The sequence below is a fragment of the Arachis hypogaea genome, chromosome 20 (assembly GCF_003086295.3).
Source record: "Arachis hypogaea cultivar Tifrunner chromosome 20, arahy.Tifrunner.gnm2.J5K5, whole genome shotgun sequence".
Lineage (NCBI taxonomy): Eukaryota > Viridiplantae > Streptophyta > Magnoliopsida > Fabales > Fabaceae > Arachis > Arachis hypogaea.
The window spans coordinates 139,524,465-139,544,526 of NC_092055.1; the positions used below are offsets into that span (position 1 = coordinate 139,524,465).

Genomic DNA, 20,062 nt, shown 5'->3' on the forward strand with positions numbered 1-20,062 from the left:
GACACGTAGCATAAACTAATACATAGTTTAATAGTACTGTGACATATATTATATCTGTCAATGTCAATATATCACGTGGTTAAACCATGAAGGGATACGAGTCACTAATGGTCTATTTTATTAAGTTACATAAATATTAAAATGAGACACGCGCAATCTGCGAAAGATAAATTAATAATAGTATATAATAAATATTAAAAATAGTTATGTTTCATAGAATTAAATTAAATATGTGTAAATTAAAGTTAAATTTAAAGCGTGTTTTGTTTAAAATAATTTATAGTATAAAAAATTTGGATGTTAGAGTTGTACAAAGTAGTATTTTTATTTGATAGTTTGATTTTTACATTTGTTTTAGTTGATAGATTTAGTTTTCTTATGTGGCGCTCGTCCTCCTTTTTCTTTATTGATTATTGTTAGAATCATAGCTTTTTTCTTTCTGTCGAGGTTCTTGTGAAAACATGTTCTTTATGAATTGTTGAGTTGTATGCACTTTCTATTATGTTGTTTGTTCCATCTTTGCATGTATGTTTTCTTTCGAAGATGTGTCTTAAATTTGTATGGTTTTGTTTTTTCTTAAGCTCTTGATGTAGTTTTCCAATGACATCTATAATAAAAAGAACAAAAATGTGTAGATTTTTTTTTGAATAAATTATTTTTAATAAGTATAATTGAAATAGTATAAAATAAAATTACCTGTTTGTATTTTTCTTTGACCCACTCTGTCAGACAATATCTCAAGTGATGCAAATTTAAAATAGTATTGGAAAATGTTCAAAATTGGATCTTTAATTTCTTTCACAACAATTATTAGTAAAAAGTTTGCTTTCATTATACCTTTAATTGGCCTATACAAACTATTTCTATCTTCTATTTTTAAATTTTTATAGTATAGACTTTTCCTTTCCTGCAGTGTTAGTAAATTATAGTTCATAATTAGTTAAAAAATAATAATAAATAGCATATTAAAAGAAGTATAATTTTGATGATATTAAAATACAATTATATATAAAGTATTATAAAATAATATAAAAAGTATAAAAAGCAAAAATAATTAAAGTATTTTTTCATAAATTCAATTTAAAAATATAATAAATATGTTTGTTTTGTACCTTTTCATCTAATATAATCATTTCTAAGCAAAAAGACTCTTATTTATTTGTGGATGTTAATATTTCCATAGATGAACCACGCGAACTTTGATAAACTAATTGTCTTTTTGTTTGGTGATATTGTCCAAAGAATGATGCTTCATTGAGTAAGTTGATGTGAGGAAAATCGTCGGTAAAGAAATTCACAAAAATAACTTCGTTGCTAGTGTAGATCTAAATCAACAAATCAACCTCAATCAAATTTAATTTGTTTGTCACTTAAGCAAACCCAATAAAATTAACCGAAATATTAAACCTCGGGTCGTTTCTCAAGAAATTGAAGGGAAGTGTTTACTATTGGTTATGATAAAGTATATATATATATATATATATATATATATATATATATTTTTGAAATAAGGAACAAGAAAGTAAAATGACAAGAAAATAAACTAATAATTAAGTAAGCTCTTAGTAAGGAAAGAGAATTAGAAGTCCTATCCTAATGATTATTATCAATTGTGATGGTAATTGCCTTTTATTTTCACTTAATTAACCTCTAACAATGAAGGAAAGTCAAATGAGCAAAATCAACTTAAGTTCACAAGTCCTAATCAAAGATTAGATTTAGTGAAGTCTAAGCCAACTAACAATCTTCAATTACCATTCAACAAAAGAGTTTTGATAACTCAAGAGTCTCTAATTGATCAATCCAAGTTAATAACATAAAAAATCTAATTTAAAATCTAACCAAATATTTTATCAAATACTTGGAAGGCACACAATAAAAACATAAAAAATTAATAAGACATATTAAATCTAAACAACCAATTGCAAGGAATCAATTATAACAAGGGAAATTATAGCGTACAGAACTTATTTTGGTACAAAGATAAAGAGATTCTCGTTTTCTTAATAGATAAGTGACACATGGCACTATTTTTCTTGTGAGGGAGTAACTGAGCTAAAGCTGTTTTAGGAATGAAGGGTGGCTAGCTTGTAATGTGATGGATCTGCAACTGTACAAAAGATTAGGTAAGGCTTAATGGGCTTGATAAAGGGCTCTTTGATATAAACAAAATATAAACAATGTTCTCATTAATATTAAAGAATACGGCATTAAAATTAATTGGAAGAAAATGTGAAAAATAAGTAACAACCAAACTAAGTAATAAAACAAAATAAACAATGGAAATGCACAAAGTATATTTGAAATGGAATACATAGATTTGGTGAACAATACTTAACATCACTATTAATAACAACAACAGATTATATCTTAAAGTGATCCTTAAAATTTATAAATTGTATTGATTTAATTCTCGATTTACAAAAATTGTATTATTTATATCTTCGACATTATAAAAAATTAGAATAAGATCTGTACATTATGCAAACTCAAATAAATGATAGTAATAATTAATAATTATTTTAAAATAATTTTAAATACATAATTATGAATACAAATAAAAAAATATTTTATGAAATAATAAAAATTTAATCACATAAAAATATACATTATAAATTTATAAAAAATTTTAAGTCTCATAGTTATTTATATAATATCAAAGATTATCTTTACTAAAAATATTATATATACATTAAAAAAGTAATCTTTATATATTTATGTGAATACTTGTGTTGTTTCGTTTTTAATATGTATTTTATAAGGATAAATACTGTTTTGGTTCCTAAGGTTTAGGGTCAAAATTAAATTCGTCTCCAATGTTATTTTGGATTTAAAATTGTCCTAACGTTATTTTTTATATTAAAATAGTCCTTTTGACTTTTTACAGACAAAAATAACCTCCACCACCACCACTTTTTTACCACAACCACCATCTTCTTTACTCCCACCAAATACCAATAATCAGATTCAAGAACACAATATTCAACGCCAACAATAACACATTATTCAAATTCAAAAACAACAACATCAAATTCAACATACAATAAAAAGGAAATTAGAAAAATAACAGAAGTAGAAGTAGAAGCATAATCAGAAGCAGAAGCCAAAGCCGAAACAGAAACAGAAGTCGAATCGAAAGCAGAAGTATAAGCAGAAGCAGAATTGGCGAGGTACAGCGGCAAGGACGTGAAGTGGCGGCGAGGTCAGTAGCAGCAACACCACCACCACCACCATCACCTCCCCGAGGATGACGAGGAACACGAGGAGGGCGAGGGTCAGGTGCGTTGCTGTGAGGGGGAGTCACGGTGATGGCGAGGGGGAGTCACAGCGCTGCAAGGGCGACGGTGAATCGCAGCGCTGCAAGGGCGACGGTGAATCGCGGCGCTGCAAGGGCGACAGTGAGTCGCGATCGCGACGGCCAGGCACGGTGAGGCTTCCTTCTCTTTAAGTCTCTGCTTCTCTTTCTCTCTCTTCTGAAGATGTCAATGAGAAAAAGGGGTGATGAACACCCCTCATCTTCCCTTCCCCTCTTCCTCCCTCCGGCGTTCTTTCTTTTTTTAATTTATATTTTTTATTAGGAGTAATTTAATAATAAAATTAAAAATTTTATTAAAATTGACGATTTTAATACCAAAAATAATGTTGAGGATGATTTTAAATCCAAAATAATGTTGGGGATGAATTTGATTTTTATCTCGTCATGTTGTCTTCTTGGAGCATCACATGTTTTCTCGTTTTTTCTCCTTTGAGTCTATTCCTCCCACTCAGTCACCTTTCTTCACTAACCCCAATGTTGACCTTTTTCCTAGTGATGATTCTACAGGTTCTATCTCGGGTCATCCTCTACGGCCTCCTACTCTTCCGCCTTCTCCATCTCCCGATGATTCCAGACCGGACGGCGATCCCGCTCCTACCATCATGCCTCCTCCTCCCACTCGTTCTTCTAGGGTAAGGAATGCACCTTCTCATCTTGTTGTTTATCATTGCTTTTCTACTATTCTTCATCAACATGAACCTAAGTCATTTAGAGAAGCCTCCACAAATCCAAATTGGCAACAAGCAATGTAGGAAGAAATACAGGAACTTGAAAAAGCACACACTTTGAATTTGGTTGATCCTCCTTCTAATCAGGAAGTTGTGGGCAGTAGATGGGTATAAAAGATCAAGACTCGCTCTGATGGCTCTATTGACCGTTATAAGACACGCTTGGTTGCTCAAGGTTGTACGCAAGAGTATGGTATTGACTATGAAGAGACTTTTGCTCCTATTGCCCGTCTCACATCTGTTAGAGCTCTTCTTGTCATTGCTGCGGTAAAAAAATGGGTATAAACGAATATATTTGGGTGTAATGCAAAGATATTTGGATGTAAAACGAAGATATTTGGGTGTATTTTTATTCTGATGAGTTCTGCATAATTTAGAACTCTTCCTCTTCCTCCTCCTCATCTGCTGCTGCTTCTTCTTCTTTATCTTCTTATTTCACATTCTCATAATTCTTTTGGGAGGAAAAAATCAAACAAAGAAGAAAAAAAAATACATAATGTTGCAAAATCAAAAGAAGAAGAAGGAGAAACACGACAATGAAGATGAAACACACGAAGAAAAAGGAGGAGAAACACAAAGAAGGAGAAGAAGAAGACGGAAGAAGAGGAGGAGGAGGAGAAATGCGAAGAAAAATGACAGTTGTGGTTTTCATCGAGGAAGAAGAAGAGTCGTTCATAATGGTGAGTAGCGCGCTTTGGAAACAGGAAGTGGTTGAGTAACGTGCGTGTATTTATTCTTAAATGTGGGAATTTAATGCGCATGTGTTTTGTTGGGTTTGTGCCAACTTGTAAGATTTATAAACCAAAAAGGCTTGTATGTGTAGCATACCTGTAAAACAAATTACTTTTGTTAAAGACAAATAGAAATGGATTTATTGAAGAGCATCATGCTGTATATAGAAGTCAATTTAACCCTAAGAGAATAAATAATTTTTTCTTTTAACTGTTATCGAAATATATATATATATATATATATATATATATATATATATATATATATATATATATATATATAAACTCTTTTAATATTGTATATCTAAATTATATACTCAAGATAAGCAACTCTAAAAGTGACAATCTAGCCTAAAAATAATAACAATCCTTTATTATTACTTATTAATAGTAATTGAGTATATGAATAACCTTATAAATAGAATTAATTAAATTTTAACTGAAAACAACTTACACTTATAAGAAGTGTTAAATATAAAATATTATATATTAATATAAAATCACATAAAAATGGTTTATTATTATTATTATTATTCCAGATAATATATGATATGATCATGACTATTTAAGATTTTATAATTTATTTAACAATAATTAAAAAAAATAAATATTTTATTTAATATTTGGATCCTGAATCCAACCGCTCAAAGAAAGTAATAAGACACTCATATATAAAATGTTACATAATTTAAAATATAAAATTCTTATATAACTGATCGGCCAAGCCAAGCCAACCTTTTAACAAGTTATGGGTTAGCAGCTTTGATTATTAAAAAAAGATAGCAGAAACACGTGTCTCAAAATTAGTATACCAAAAAAAATATCTGTATATTAGCTCTGTACCGTAGTGTTACCCTTATAACAAATGGAGAAAGAAGTAATAAACATGAAATACTTCAAATTGCATTAAAAGGAAATTGAATTTAACATGAAGAGTTCATAAATTAAATAGGGAAAATAAAGACATCAACAAGAGAAAATAAACTAAGATGCTAGAATAATAGAATGTAGAATAGAAACTAAATTAAAGTAAGATGAAATCTGAAATTGAGAAGAACTAAAACTAAGAGAAACCCTAAAACCTAGAGAGATGAGAGAACCTCTCTCTCTCTCTCTAGAAAACTACATCTAAAACCTCAGTAATGTGTAAAGTGAAAGTGAATGATTCTCTCATTCTGCTCCACTTTGCAGCCTCTAATCTGGATTTTCGGGTCTGAAACTGGGTCAAAAATGAGCCTAGAATCGCCCCAGCGAATTCTGATATCTGCAGCACGTAACGCTTTGTCACACGTAACGCTTTGTCACGCGTACGCGTCAGCCACGCGTACGCATCGCTTCCAGCTTCTGAATTCTTCAATTTTTTGGGTTGCTTCCACTTTTTCATGCTTCTTTTCCATCCCCTAAGTCATTCCTGCCATATAAAACCTGAAAATACTTAACACACATATCACGACATCGAATGGTAATAAGAGATGATTAAAATTAGCAAATTTAGGACCAAAGAAACATGTTTTCAATCATAGCACAAAATTAGGAAGGAAAATGTAAAACATGCAATTTCTATGAATAAGTGTGAGAATAGTAGATAAAATCCACTCAATTTAGTACAAAATAAACCTTAAAATAGCGGTTTATCATAAGTTTGAGATATTGTGTAGTTCGGAAATAAATTTTTTATGCTAAATTTGATGTCATTTGAAGAAATAGTGATAAGAGACTTATATAAGTAATTCAAATAGTATGGAATTTGAATATTTGTAACGTAAAATTTATTTATTATGATTAATAATATTATTATTACATTCATAATATGAATGTTTATTATATTTAATGAGTTATTTATAGAAATTAATAAATTAATTATTGGAGTTATAAATTTATTGTATTGTTTATAACGGTGAGATATAATAAATATATGGATATGGATTCGATGTCTTTGTAGGTTACAAATTTGATTTTAAATTTTTGTATATTTTATTTTTTTTTGCTGATTTAGAAATAATAGTTGATTTAGCAAAAATTGAGTGGTTAATTCTAATATTTTGTCAAGTAAGCGATGTTGCTGATATAACATTAGTAAAAGAAAAAAGATGTTTTAAAAGTAATGTGGGTAAACTTATATATCTACTTTTATATATTAAGAATAGATGCTATTAATGTAAAATGGGTTAGGAATTAATATTTTTGTCAATTTAAAGACGTAATTAAAATAATTAGAAAAACAACAATTTTAATATACGATACTAGTCTTAGAGACTACTTTAAAATTTAATTTAATATGAAAAAATTACAAGTTTAATGATAATTATCTTTTTATTCTATTATTTTACAATTTTCTTTTTTTAAGAGAATCTAAATTCTATTTTTTGTTGTATGAAGAGTTATAATGGCTCGAAAATATATTTAATAACAATATAATTTGATTTTATAAATAACAAACATTTTTATGTTAATAATTGTTTAATTTTTAAATACTAATCTATTCTTTTGACATAGTAATTTAATAATTAACGTATTTGATAAATAAAATATTTTATTAAAAAATCAAAGGTAGCAATTTTATTTGATACAACAACAATAAAGTCTTGTCCCACTAAGTGGGGTTGGCTACATGAATTAAACGACGTCATTATGCTCTGTCATGTATCATGTCTACAGAGAGACTGTTTACATGTAGATCTCGTTTGACCACCTCATGGATGGTCTTTTTAGGTCTTCCTCTACCTTTCGCCTCTTGTTCATCTTCCATCTCATCCACTCTCCTGACTGGATGTTCTATCGGTCTTCTTCTCACATGTCCAAACCACCTGAGACGCGATTTAACCATCTTTTCCACAATGGGTGCTACTCCAACTCTCTTCCTTATATCTTCGTTCCTTATTTTATCCAATTGCGTATGACCACTCATCCATCTCAACATCTTCATCTCTGCCACACTCAGCTTATGTTCATACTCTCCTTTAGCCGCCCAACACTCCGTACCATAAAGCATAGCCGGTCTTATAGCGGTGCGATAGAATTTACCTTTAAGTTTTAAAGATACTTTTATGTCGCATATAAAACCAGATGCACTCCACCATTTTGACCAACCTGCTTGGATCCTATGATTTACATCATGTTCAATCTCTCCATTATCCTGTATGATGCACCCAAGATACTAAAAACTTTGAACTTTTCGTAAGATATTTTCTCCAATCTTCACCTCTATATTAGGGTTTTCCCTTATTAGACTGAACTTACATTCGATATATTCCGTCTTGCTACGGCTTATGCGCAGACCATACACTTCTAGAGCTTCTCTCCATAACTCCAACTTCTTATTTAGGTCTTCCCTTGACTCTCCCATAAGGACGATATCATCGGCAAAAAGCATGCACCATGGCACAGGCTCTTGGATGTGCTATGTGAGTACTTCCAAGACTAATGTGAAAAGGTATGGACTTAAAGATGATCCCTGGTGTAATCCTATACTAATAGGAAATTCCTCTGTCACACCACCTTGAGTCTTCACACTAGTTGTGGCCCCATCATACATGTCTTTAATTGCACGAATATATGCGATCCTTACTCTCCTCTTTTCTAAAACCTTCCATAAGACTTCCCTTGGTACCCTATCATACGCTTTTTCCAAATCAATAAACACCATATGTAGATCCATTTTATTACTACGATACCTCTCCATCATCCTTCTTAATAGGTATATCGCTTCAGTGGTAGATCTGCCTGACATAAATCCAAATTGGTTCTCTATTACTTGTGTCTTTTTTCTCAACCTCCGTTCTATCACCCTTTTCCATAACTTTATGGTATGACTCATAATTTTGATCCCTCTATAATTTTTGCAACTTTGTATATCCCCTTATTCTTGTAGATAGGTACCAATGTGCTCTTTCTCCACTCATCAGGCATCTTCTTTGACCTTAAAATCTCATTAAAAAGCTTGGTTAACCAGTTGATGCCTTTTTCTCCAAAACCCTTTCAAACCTCAATCGGGATTTTGTCAGGTCCTATTGTCCTGCCATTTTTCATCTGCTTTAGAGCCTCTTTTACCTCGAAGTCTCGAATCCTTCGATAGTAGTCAAAGTTTTGATCTTCTTTCCTTGTGCATAACCGACCAAGGCCGGGAAGAGTCTTCTGTCCCTCATTAAATAACTCGTAGAAGTAACTCTTCCACCTTTCATTAATCTTCTCCTCTTGAGCCAACACCTCTCCATCCTTATCCTTTATGCACTTAACCCGATCCAAATCTTTCATTCTTCTTTCACGGCTCTTTGCGATTCTATATATACCTTTTTCTCCTTCTTTCGTGCCTAAAGACTGGTAGAGACCCTCATATGCTATTGTTCTTGCTTCACTTACAGCCACTTTTGTCTCTTTCTTAGTCGCCTTATATTTTTCCCAGTTATCTGCGTTGCGGCATAAAGACCACTCTTTAAAGCACTCCCTTTTTATCTTTATCTTTTCTTGTACACTCGCATTCCACCACCAGGACTCCTTGTCTCTTGGTCCTATTCCTTTAGATTCACCAAAGCTTTCTTTTGTTGTTCTTCTAATAACTTCTACCATCTCCCTCCACATCTCTTCCGCGCTTCCATTCCCATCCCACTTTGCCTCTTCTCCTACCCGTCTTAGGAAGCTTCTTTGTTCCTCACATTTCATCCACCACCACCTCGTCCTTGGGTTCTTCGTATGATGTCTTTTCCTCAACTTTTGCTCAACGCAAAAATCCATGACGAGCACCCTATGTTGTGTTGTCAAACTCTCTCCCGGAATAATTTTACAGTTAATGAAAAATTTTCGGTCAACTCTCCTCAACAATAAGAAGTTGATTTGAGAGCTTGTCATGCCACTCTTATATGTTATAAGATGTTCGTCTCTCTTTTTAAAACATGTATTTGCGATGAGAAGATCAAAGGTTGAGGAAAAGTCCAAAATAGTTTTACCCTCGGCATTGATCACCCCGAAACCATGGTCTCCGTGAATACTCCCATATCCAGTCACTTCTATCCCAACATGGCCATTTAAATCTCCTCCTAAAAAAATCTTATCTCCCAAAGGTATGCCTTGAACCAAACTCTCTAGATCCTCCCAAAACCTTATCTTGTGTTGTTCGTCCGAACCCACTTGCGGTGCATAGGCGCTAATCACATGGAAAGCATCTCCCTCCACCACAAGTTTGATAGAGATGATCCGATCTCCCACCCTCTTGACATCCACTACGTCATTCTTCCACTGCTTATCCACAATTATTCCAACCCCATTCCTATTATTCACCTTGCATGTATACTAAAGTTTGAAACTAGAAGTATCCAACTCCCTAGCCTTCGCGCCAACCCATTTTGTTTCTTGTAGGCACATAATGTTAATCTTCCTCCTTGTCATGGTGTCCACCACCTCCATGGACTTTTTTGTTAGAGTGCCTATGTTCCATGTCCCAAATCTCAACATTCTGTCGCTTCGACCTTTACCTTTTACTTTGTGAACTAGCTTATTTACCATCGTCTGTTCGCGAAAACGCGAGAACCCTTACTCATTTGACACCGTACTCGAGCCATACAGCGCGTTGCTTCCGGGCAACGACCTAACTTTAGCGCAATAATGTCTTTGATTCATATCATGGGGTTCGACTATATTTTTATGTTGGTTGTCGAAGACCTAATACAACCCTCTTCCTTTATCCGGGTTTGAGACCGGCTATGTGCCGCAAGTGTAACATAGGCGGAGTTTAGCAATTTTATTTGATATTGATTAATATTTTTATTAGTTAGTAATTTAATATTTTTTGTCTAATTATTAATTAAAAATAATAAATTTTGTTAATTTTTTAGTATTATTTTTTATTTTTTGACAATTATTTTATTTTAATAAAAATAAAATAAAAGATGAAAATAAATACATGACATAATAAAGATAATTTCTTAAAAATTTTATAAAAATTTTATGTATATATTAAATTTAACTGCTAAAAGTAATTATTAAATATTTATAGATAAATAAATATATTATTTAATTTATTTTTAAGGTATATTTTAGAAACTAATAGTATTCTATAGATGACAAGTTCCATCTACATGTGTAATCATGTCTCTCAAAACAGAATACCTTAGTCGTGAACGACAAAGTCCTCAGTGATGGATTTCGTGGAAGGTCAGTGTTTACTTTTTTTTAGGGTTCCAAGCTTTGTTAATCATCTTGATAACGTTGGGCACGATATTTAGCAAATATAAAGAAATATTTTTTGGCGGTTGGATATTTTTTCTATTTTTCTCTAGTTCTAAAAATAATTGCGGTACAAATTTGCATGCAACAAAAAATCGCATGAAACCCAACTGAAGCTCTTAAAACTGTTGATAAACTTAAAATTTAGTTAAAGTTTTTGTATTATGTGTATTTCTGGCTTTAAATTCATAAAATAGTTTTAGTAATTTCTATTGTGTCACGACATCGAAGTCTAAAGTTAAAAAAATGGAGAGTATTGTTGAGTTTTTGAACTAGATATTCTACCACTTTCAGCAAAAATACTCTTTGTTATATCATTATTACTATCATCAGTAATTGTGGCAAACTTCACATCGTTATCATTATCATTCTGCAGTACGTCGTCGATACCAACCGGTGCTCCATCTTTTCCAAAAATCGGAATCATAACAAGAGTTCTAACTATCGCAATAACAAGCTCACTGAAGGGTTGATTATCACCTATATATCTATCATAATTGCAGTTAAGATCTGAATGATAGAAATTTAACCAAAATTGCCATAGTTGCAATCACAGGTACAAATGTTGAGACAACAACAGGTATTGAACTAGAGCCGGTTGTCATTGCTGAAAATTGATGATTGTGATTCAAACATCACCACATCAACAAGCTTGACCAATAGTCCAGGGATCCTTACCTCGAAAAACTGAAGACGACAATGAAACAGAATTTGTAAATCTTTGTCACTGTCTATGATAAAAGAATCATACTTCACAGCATCTCACAACACAAAAATCAAAATTCTATAAAATAACTTGTCCACTCGTTTCATGCCATGCAATCCCAGTTTTTGAATTATAGTATTTTCAAACTCATGAAACTCGTAGAAAGTTTGAGAAAAACACTCAGCAGATCTTTATAAGTAAATTTTATCCCAGATCACGTTTTCTTAATCAACCCTCTATAATAAATCAGAACTAAAAAACTATTATCACTAGCCATTGTGAGTCATACTTTGATGAAAAATACACGTTCAACTCTTTTTTATATATGTTAGGTCATAGTAAATCGAATTAATTTAGCTTGATTTATATATATGAATGCATGCTAAATCGATCCTATTGACTTCAATTTGCTACTGGTAATAATTTATTATAAATCGATTTTATTAAAGTCGGTTTACTAGAGAACTGCTTTAATTTGATTTACTAGGATACAAACACAAGAAGACTAATGGAAACAGATAGTATCAATTTAATTAAGAGTTAAATTTCACTTTTGCATAAATCGAACCTAATAGCATTGATTTACAAAATTTTGTACTAATTCAAATCATCTTCATTTGATTTGGTATCAGAATTTGCAAATCTGATTCGATGAATTTGATTTATATAGAAATATGGTTGGAGATATGTACATAACATTTTTTTTTGGGACTTTGGTGTAATATTGTGTTACTTATGGTTTATGAACGTGTTTTATTCTAAAAATAATGAGTTAGACTATAATAGAGACTTATATATCTTATTTTTATAAAATTCAAAGGATTTAATGTAATAAAAAAATTTAAAAACAAAAACGTTTAACACAATTTCTTAGAATATATTTGAATATATACTCTAAATTTAATGTCACAAGAATATATCTCCATCCTAATGCAAGAACCAAGATTAATAAGATATATATAAAATGGTAATAACAAATAATCATGATAACAATGTAACATACATAGACATTACTTCATGTTTCTAAATTGTTTTTCATTCTTCCTTCCATGCTATGCCAGAGCTGCTAGGGAGTGATAGTAGACTCTCCAAATACATCCAGAAGTGATACTCATAGTTCCAATTTTCCATATACTCTCTTAGCTCTCCTTTCTCATCATATTTTGCTAACCCTCCAACGCTAGGGAATCCAATAATTTCATCACTTTTAGTAAAGTATAAAGGATCAAAGTTGCTTTCAGGGATTCTATACGCCGTCCATGACGACGCCACTCCATATTCCTTCATCACCCATATCTCAGTTTTCTTGCTCTCTCTCCAAACAGACAAGCACAGAAATCCTCCCAGTAACTCCAAACAACAAGACATGAATTCTTTTCCCAATGGTTCCGGCAATGGAATCTCGAAAAACTCTCTTTCAATCATATCAAAGGCGAGAATGGAATCGCTTGAAATGTCCCAGTGAATAGCACCATTTAAGTAGTATCCAGGTGATAATGATGCAGCAGCATCCATGCTAGGCCGCGGCAGCGCAATCTCAACTCTCTCCCATTTATTGATTCTCATGGAGAAATACTCCAAGAATCTTCTCCCATTAACATCACACCACACGATAATTGCCAAGTAGTCATCTCTAGAAGCGTCGTATCCGAAGCCAAACATAAATGAATCTAATATTATTCCAAATTCAAGATTACCTGGCGATAAGTGATCATATGAAATTCTTTTGTTTACGCCTGTTGATGGATTCCATATGACGAGATCAGGAAATTCCTGCAGCATCATGAAACCTCTGCAAGAACCTTGAATTCTGGCATAAGCGGATAAGGAATACGGAATAGAGAGCTTTATTGTATGAGGATCTTTATGGAACAACAGATCTGGATCAATGGATCTAAGTTCACCGTCTCCATGGCAGAGAATTCTGTGGCTTGACGAAGCAGAGCGTTCGAAGTGTGATTTCGCAAAGCTGTCATTGGAGATTATGGAAAACCATGACTTAGACACGCACTTGAATCGCATGAGAGATTCAACAGGAAGCCTCGTAAGGATTTCCATTATCAACTCATTTGGAAGGTCATTTTTGTAATTGATTCTCTTCGTCATCTCCATGGCACCGTTCTGAATTGAAGCTACATTCACGAAAATACACAAAATCATGTTCTATACACTAAAATTAATTACCAAAATCAGCTAACAGTTTAAATATATCTTAATTGATTTTGGTATTCAAATAGTAATTTTATATTTTTTTGCCCATGGTGGCTAAAGACTAATTTAGTCGTAGATCTGAGCTCCATTTAAAGATTTACTGGCTAATGTATTGCCCAATGCACATGCTAGGATTTGAATCTCAAATCCTTGGTTAAGCTAAGTGAGCTGATTATTCGACCAATCTGGTTTTTATTTTTGTATTTATACATAGAAACATACGAAAAAGAATGAGCTCAGCACCACAAGGTGAAACATAATACAATGCAGAAGAAACAAAAGACAAGTCTATTAACTTTTCAGCAAAATAGTTTATCCAATAATAATCGAACGTATTTTAAGATATTTTCACGAAATGATACAAATTACAGACACGATCAAAGCCCCCCTAAGCAATTTGCTAAAAAGACACTAAGCTTAAGCTCAATTACAAAGAGAAAGGCACTAATTATGCTAAATTACAGAAGAAGGAAGAAACGAACCTGCTACTACACAGAAGTGTGTATGTATGTGGAAACGCAGTTTGAGAGTAATGAGAAAATTGAGAGCTGAACTTTTTTATTTATAGAGTGAAGAAAGATGAGATTTGTTAAGGGAAGTGAGTGTGAAGAGCTGCCAAAATTTATGAGGTTTGGTTTTGCGTTTGGCCGTTTGGAAGCGGGTGTGACGTTTGGTTGTACTTGCAAAACAACAAACTTGTGACTGTTTTATTAGATAAATTTTAATCTAATATTGGTATCAATCTTCGTTTTTTATAAATTATTTCTTAAGGAGGAAAATATTACTATTCTCTAATTGGTAATATTATTTTCTTTTATATGTTTGTTCTCCCAAATTATTCTCAACTCCTATATATTCTCTTCCATATAAAGATATTTCTCCACCAAAAGAAATATATGACAATAGTGTGCATATACGAAAATCTTTCGTAAAATCAAAAAGTCATTTACCATGTATTTATATATATTATTTTATTTATATATTTTTTGGTAAAATAATTAATTATTAGAATAATAAAATATTTTATAATATAATAATCAAACCTATAACAGAATTATAGTTACCATATTAATATCTCCTTTCTACTGGTGTTAAAACACAACATAATTTCCTCTTATACATAATATTTAAAACAAGGAAACATAAAATGAGTTAGTACTTAAATTTACTCCTAAAATTTGAGGTTAAGACTTAAATTGTTATTTGAAATTTTAATTGATTTAAATTGGACTCTTAAATTTATAATTATAACTAGTATTAATCCCCTAATATGATATTCATTAACAGCCTATTAATTTGGTACATTATTTGCTGCGATTTGAATGTGTCTTCACGAGGATATTGAAGAACTAGTTAAGCTTGTGTGAACTTTAATAAATCTCAATCAGATGAAATTTATGCAAGAAATCCAAATTGTAGCAAGTTAACGTGCAAATTTAACTCAGATTTGAATTTGTGTCTTCATGAGGATATTGAGGAACTAGTTAAGCTTGTGAGAACTTTAATAAATCTCAATCACATGAAATTTATGCGAGAAATCCAAATTATAGCAAGTTAACATACAAATTTAACTCAGATTACGAACCAACGCAAATTATTATTGTAAATTTTAGAGTCTAAATTGAGTCAATTATAAATTTAAAGGTCAATTTGAATTCAACCTCAAATTTCGGAGTCAAATTGAGTATTAACTCATTTAAAAATCTCAACTTAAATTTTGCTCCCAAAGTTGGAATTTCTAGATCCACTTCTGTCCATAAAGATGTCAAGATATGAATTCAAGTCTTTCTTGCTGTTGTAAAGACTCCGTTCAAACTATGGTGAGCTTACCCACAAAAACTTTGTTTACAAAATATATATATTCGTTTCTTCTTCTCAAAGTTTCAAAACTTTAAACTAAAATGTGACATGGAAAAATGAACATGATGGAGTATAGAAAGATGCATCAACTACATGCATTCCAAGTCTTCAGCTGCAAGTGCATTGAGTGGGGGCTCCATAAAGAAAAGGAGAGAGCTTAATGCAATGATGAATATGGTGAATACAATCAGTGACTTGCAAGAATCACCATGTTTTCTAACAAGTTTGAGCCCTTCCTCTTGTCCTCCACTTCCTCCAGATGATGCATCATTAAGCTCAAGACTTGGGCTTGTTAGAAACCCAAATGCCATGCCTGTGAGAGCTGCTCCAAGGTGTGTCCTACAAACCAATCAAACCCATTGAATACTAAACTCATCTTATGAAGAGGAGGATAGTGTTAGAATTATAAATTTTCTATAAGGACAAAGTTGGAAAATTTGTCTCACTTTTTGCATCTCTGCGTCTTAGCGTGCATTTGTGTGTAACCATATTTTTAAAAAAAATTCTCTCTTAACAAATAAATAATGGACATGTATCACTGGGTCTATGTCTCTTGTAAACATGAATACTAATCAAATGAAGCCTAAGTAAATAAGAGAATCAATTTATAGTTTATAATGTATGCATTTTGCAAGTATAAACTCATTTTGCCTCAATATACTTCTTCCATTCAATATTTTGAGTTGTATGCATATTCTTTAGTTATCAAAACTTTATTTCCTTATAATTCACGTGACCTATATTCCCTAAGAGAAAGTACAGGGAACAAACTTTTAGTTAGTTAACATCAGTTAATTTTAGTATTTAAGTTTATTATTTAGAATTAAGAATTAAAAATTTATGATTTAGGATCTAAAAATTTAAAATAAATAAAATACAGTAAGTCTAGGAAATCAACTACAATATAAGCCAACTAAGCTAGCTAGCTAGCCTCATTTTATTTCTGATTTTGAAATTCGAAAAATTAGAATAGTAAAAAGTTGTTTGTTTTTGTTTTTTTTTGTTTTTTGTAACGGACATGTTTTTCAACTAGTTAGTTGGAGTTGGCTTCACTCCTAGTTGATTTCCTAACGGAACTGAATAAAATAATTTTTAAAGAATTAACTCGTGTTGGCTGAAAAAAGTTGGTCTCCTAACATTACTAGTTCTCTATATAATATAAACCATACCATTCATCAATTGGACCAAGGTTGCATAATATGAAACCAAGAGTAGTCACAATTATTGCCTTCCGGAACATGTCGTCTGAAGCATCATTTGCAATGACATCTCTGTTTTGAATTTGATACATAAGCCAAGCACCAATTATTGCAAATACAGGTCCCTGAGTACAAGTTGAAGATGGAGATAAGTTCAAAACAAAAAGAGAAACAAAAAAATGAAACAAATATGCATATAAGTTTAGTTCAACAACACAAATCATATGCAGAAGCACAATCCCACATTTTAAGAAACCCATTTTACATTAACTCATATTCCCTTCTATGCTTGAACAAGTTTTATTTTGGAAATAAGTTTCATGTGAATTTGATAGTTGAGAATCGTTAGATGATGACTTAGTCAAACTTGTCAAATCATCTAACGGTTCTCAAATATCAACTTCACATGTAGACAACTGCACATGAGTTTAACACAAACATAGAGGCAATAAGTAGTAAGTACATAAACTTACTTGGTAGCTAAGAAAGATAAAACTCTAACTTAGCCAAAGTTGTGGAACAAAAAATGACAATGGCTTAGATTTGTCAACCATAGAATGATACTTACTGTGCCACCAACTGTTGGATCTGCAGTATGAAGAAAGCTTATCATGTTGCCAGATATTCCACCAAGTATGTAGATCAAGAAAAAAGTAAATGAACCGTATCCTTTGCATACTTGCGGTCCGAAAGTTACAATGGCCCAGCAACTGAGAGTCATGTGACATATTCCTGCATGCTGCATTTTGATGAAGATTACAAAGAATAGGGTATAAGAAACACATTCACAATGAAGGATAATTTAGCAAAATCTTTCTTGATTTTTTTATCAAGTTCTTGTTATGATGCATTTTGTTACCCCCATATAGTTCATAATCTTTTCATGATAATTATAAAGCAATGAGTAAATGACTCATTTCTTATTTTCTTTCCATGTAGGAATCTTTTCATTAACTTTGTTGTCCTAAGCTAAACAAAAATAGTTGCATTTTAGTTAACAATTACAACTTGGAAACAAAGACATATTCCAAATGTTGTGATTATCCTAAATGATGATGAATGAATGAATGTGATGTATAACATTGATGCATATATGTGGAATGGAAACACAGACCCAATTCTCAATCTTGTACCAGAAACATTGGTGTTACAAGCCTCCACCATTCTCCAACCATGATCAAATGGTTTATCTTTGCTCCGTATAGCAGCGGAAGCGAAAACAGCTCGAAATCTGGTTTTCTTATAGGACTTGCTATTTCAAATAAAAACACTGCAATGTTTACAGAAACCAATATACCACTGCATCCAAGAAAACAAAAAACATAAGAACAAAAGATGTTACAGGGAAAAGTAACCATGTAAACTTGAATTATGATTCTATGAAACTTACATTAGGTAAAGACTAGAGGTTTCATCATTCTGAAGTGGATCCATAGTAGACCTTGAATCACCTATGCCTTTGATTCTTCTTATATCCACATAAGTATTTGGTTTCCTAAACTTTGGTTTCTGAACTAAATTCTCTTCACCAAGATTCTCATAATAACTTGATGGTAAGAGAGATTCTTGGTTTACTTCTGCAGATGACAATTTTGCAGTAACCAATCAAATGCAACAATAACATATATCATGTTTTCAAACTTTGAAACTTATTTCAAACTTGATGGTTTCTAAATTGACAAGAAATTTAACCGTTTACATGACCAAGAAGAGTTACCATTGTTCAATTTGCCAAGATACTCATCAAGAGACTCTAGTCCATTTTTCGGTCTGGTTTCGCTATCTCTATTATGAACCGGCGCCACTTTATTCAACGAATCAAAAGTATGCAACTTTGTTTGCTCATGGAGTTTTCCAAAGTAAGAATCCAATGATCTTAGTTGTTTCTCAATGGAGCCAGACTCTGCTGAAAACAGAACTTTGAAAAGGTTTCTTCTCTTCGAATTCGAATGACATCTCTGAATGATGCTTAGGTGACAATCTAGACTACCACCGGCCGCGAGTATTTCTTCCGTCGCGGCCCTATGCAAAGCTCCTCTGCCATGAGCTATGCATTTTGTATAGATATTGCTAACTTGACCAGGAATTGAAGAGGATCTTAGCATATTGACATGGTGATTCATGAACCTTTTGTCATTGTGTTTTATTGCCCTTTGCCTCAATAGGTTTTGGTCCTTGTATGGTGTTTTATAACCTATAGGAAATGCAGCCATGAAAACCTGAAAGGTAAAAGAAAAATCTGTTAAGAAAAGTATAAGAAACATATAAAGACATGATCATCACAACATTAGAAAACAGCAAAATAAAAGAAAAAATCTAAGTTATTGTGTCTCTGCCAAAAGAAGAATCCAAGTTATTCATATCAATTCCAAAAGAAAAATGTGCCTTAAAGTACCGGAAAATTTTCAGGTATTCCAAAAATGCCGAAAATTCATATATAAATAAGATCAATTCTTGGAATATCTGAAACTCTTCCTAAATTATATACACTCTTCACCAAAGGGAGTTTCCAACAGAAGCAGCAGAATATAATCAAATATATCATGCCTTTATTACTTGTAAACCAGAAAACTAAAATGGTGAGTGATCAAAAACTAAATTAAAATATTAAAAAAAGAAAAAATGTAGCTTCTCACTTTAGGAAACATGAAATTCAAAAATTGAAACCCAAATCCATAGGTTGATCCACTTGGTGAATCTTTATGGAAGTTTGGTTACACAAAGAAGCTGAAAGAAACAAATGAATGAAATATTGGACCTACCAGCTACCTGAGTCTAAGGTGTTGAGGAGAGGCTCTAACCTTTGCTCTATAAATACAAGGTTGTAATTTGTAAGTGAAAAATGCAAATTGGTACTTGCATTAATTGCAAATGAATCCCTGATGATCATGATGTTTGATTGACAAAGGAAAATGAACAAAAGAGACATTGACTTTGTATAGATTTATTAGTGTATGTAGGTGCAACCTTATCTCTGGTTAGCCATTCATGTGGTACAAGCTGAGATATGTAGAATGTGTGGACCAATAAACGCATGCAATGGGATTCGGTTGGACCCACTCTGATCAATCTTAACACGTTGCATGCTCTTC

General features: G+C 32.1%; 2 protein-coding genes across 5 annotated transcripts; both read right to left on the minus strand.

Moving 5' to 3' along the window:
- Positions 1-12,621: 12,621 nt before the first annotated feature.
- LOC112782272 (F-box/kelch-repeat protein At3g23880-like) lies at positions 12,622-14,532 on the minus strand. Its single transcript, XM_025824616.3, has 2 exons — positions 14,394-14,532; positions 12,622-13,832 (listed from the first exon to the last, which is right to left on the minus strand). Exon 2 carries the CDS (start codon positions 13,810-13,812, stop codon positions 12,736-12,738), a length of 1,077 nt encoding a protein of 358 aa, XP_025680401.1. The 5' UTR covers positions 13,813-13,832; positions 14,394-14,532; the 3' UTR covers positions 12,622-12,735.
- Positions 14,533-15,684: 1,152 nt separating this feature from the next.
- LOC112784467 (RHOMBOID-like protein 9, chloroplastic) lies at positions 15,685-20,062 on the minus strand. 4 transcript variants are annotated; one of them, XM_025827676.3, is made up of 7 exons: positions 19,733-20,062; positions 18,688-19,189; positions 18,361-18,547; positions 18,104-18,269; positions 17,539-17,709; positions 16,941-17,095; positions 15,685-16,110 (listed from the first exon to the last, which is right to left on the minus strand). In XM_025827676.3, the coding sequence occupies exons 2-7, from the start codon at positions 19,181-19,183 to the stop codon at positions 15,861-15,863; spliced, it is 1,425 nt and encodes a 474-aa protein (XP_025683461.1). In that variant the 5' UTR covers positions 19,184-19,189; positions 19,733-20,062; the 3' UTR covers positions 15,685-15,860. The 4 variants fall into 4 exon arrangements, with proteins under 4 accessions (XP_025683461.1, XP_025683462.1, XP_025683463.1 ...); XM_025827677.3 differs by having other exon boundaries at positions 19,740-19,950; XM_025827678.3 differs by having other exon boundaries at positions 19,772-19,940.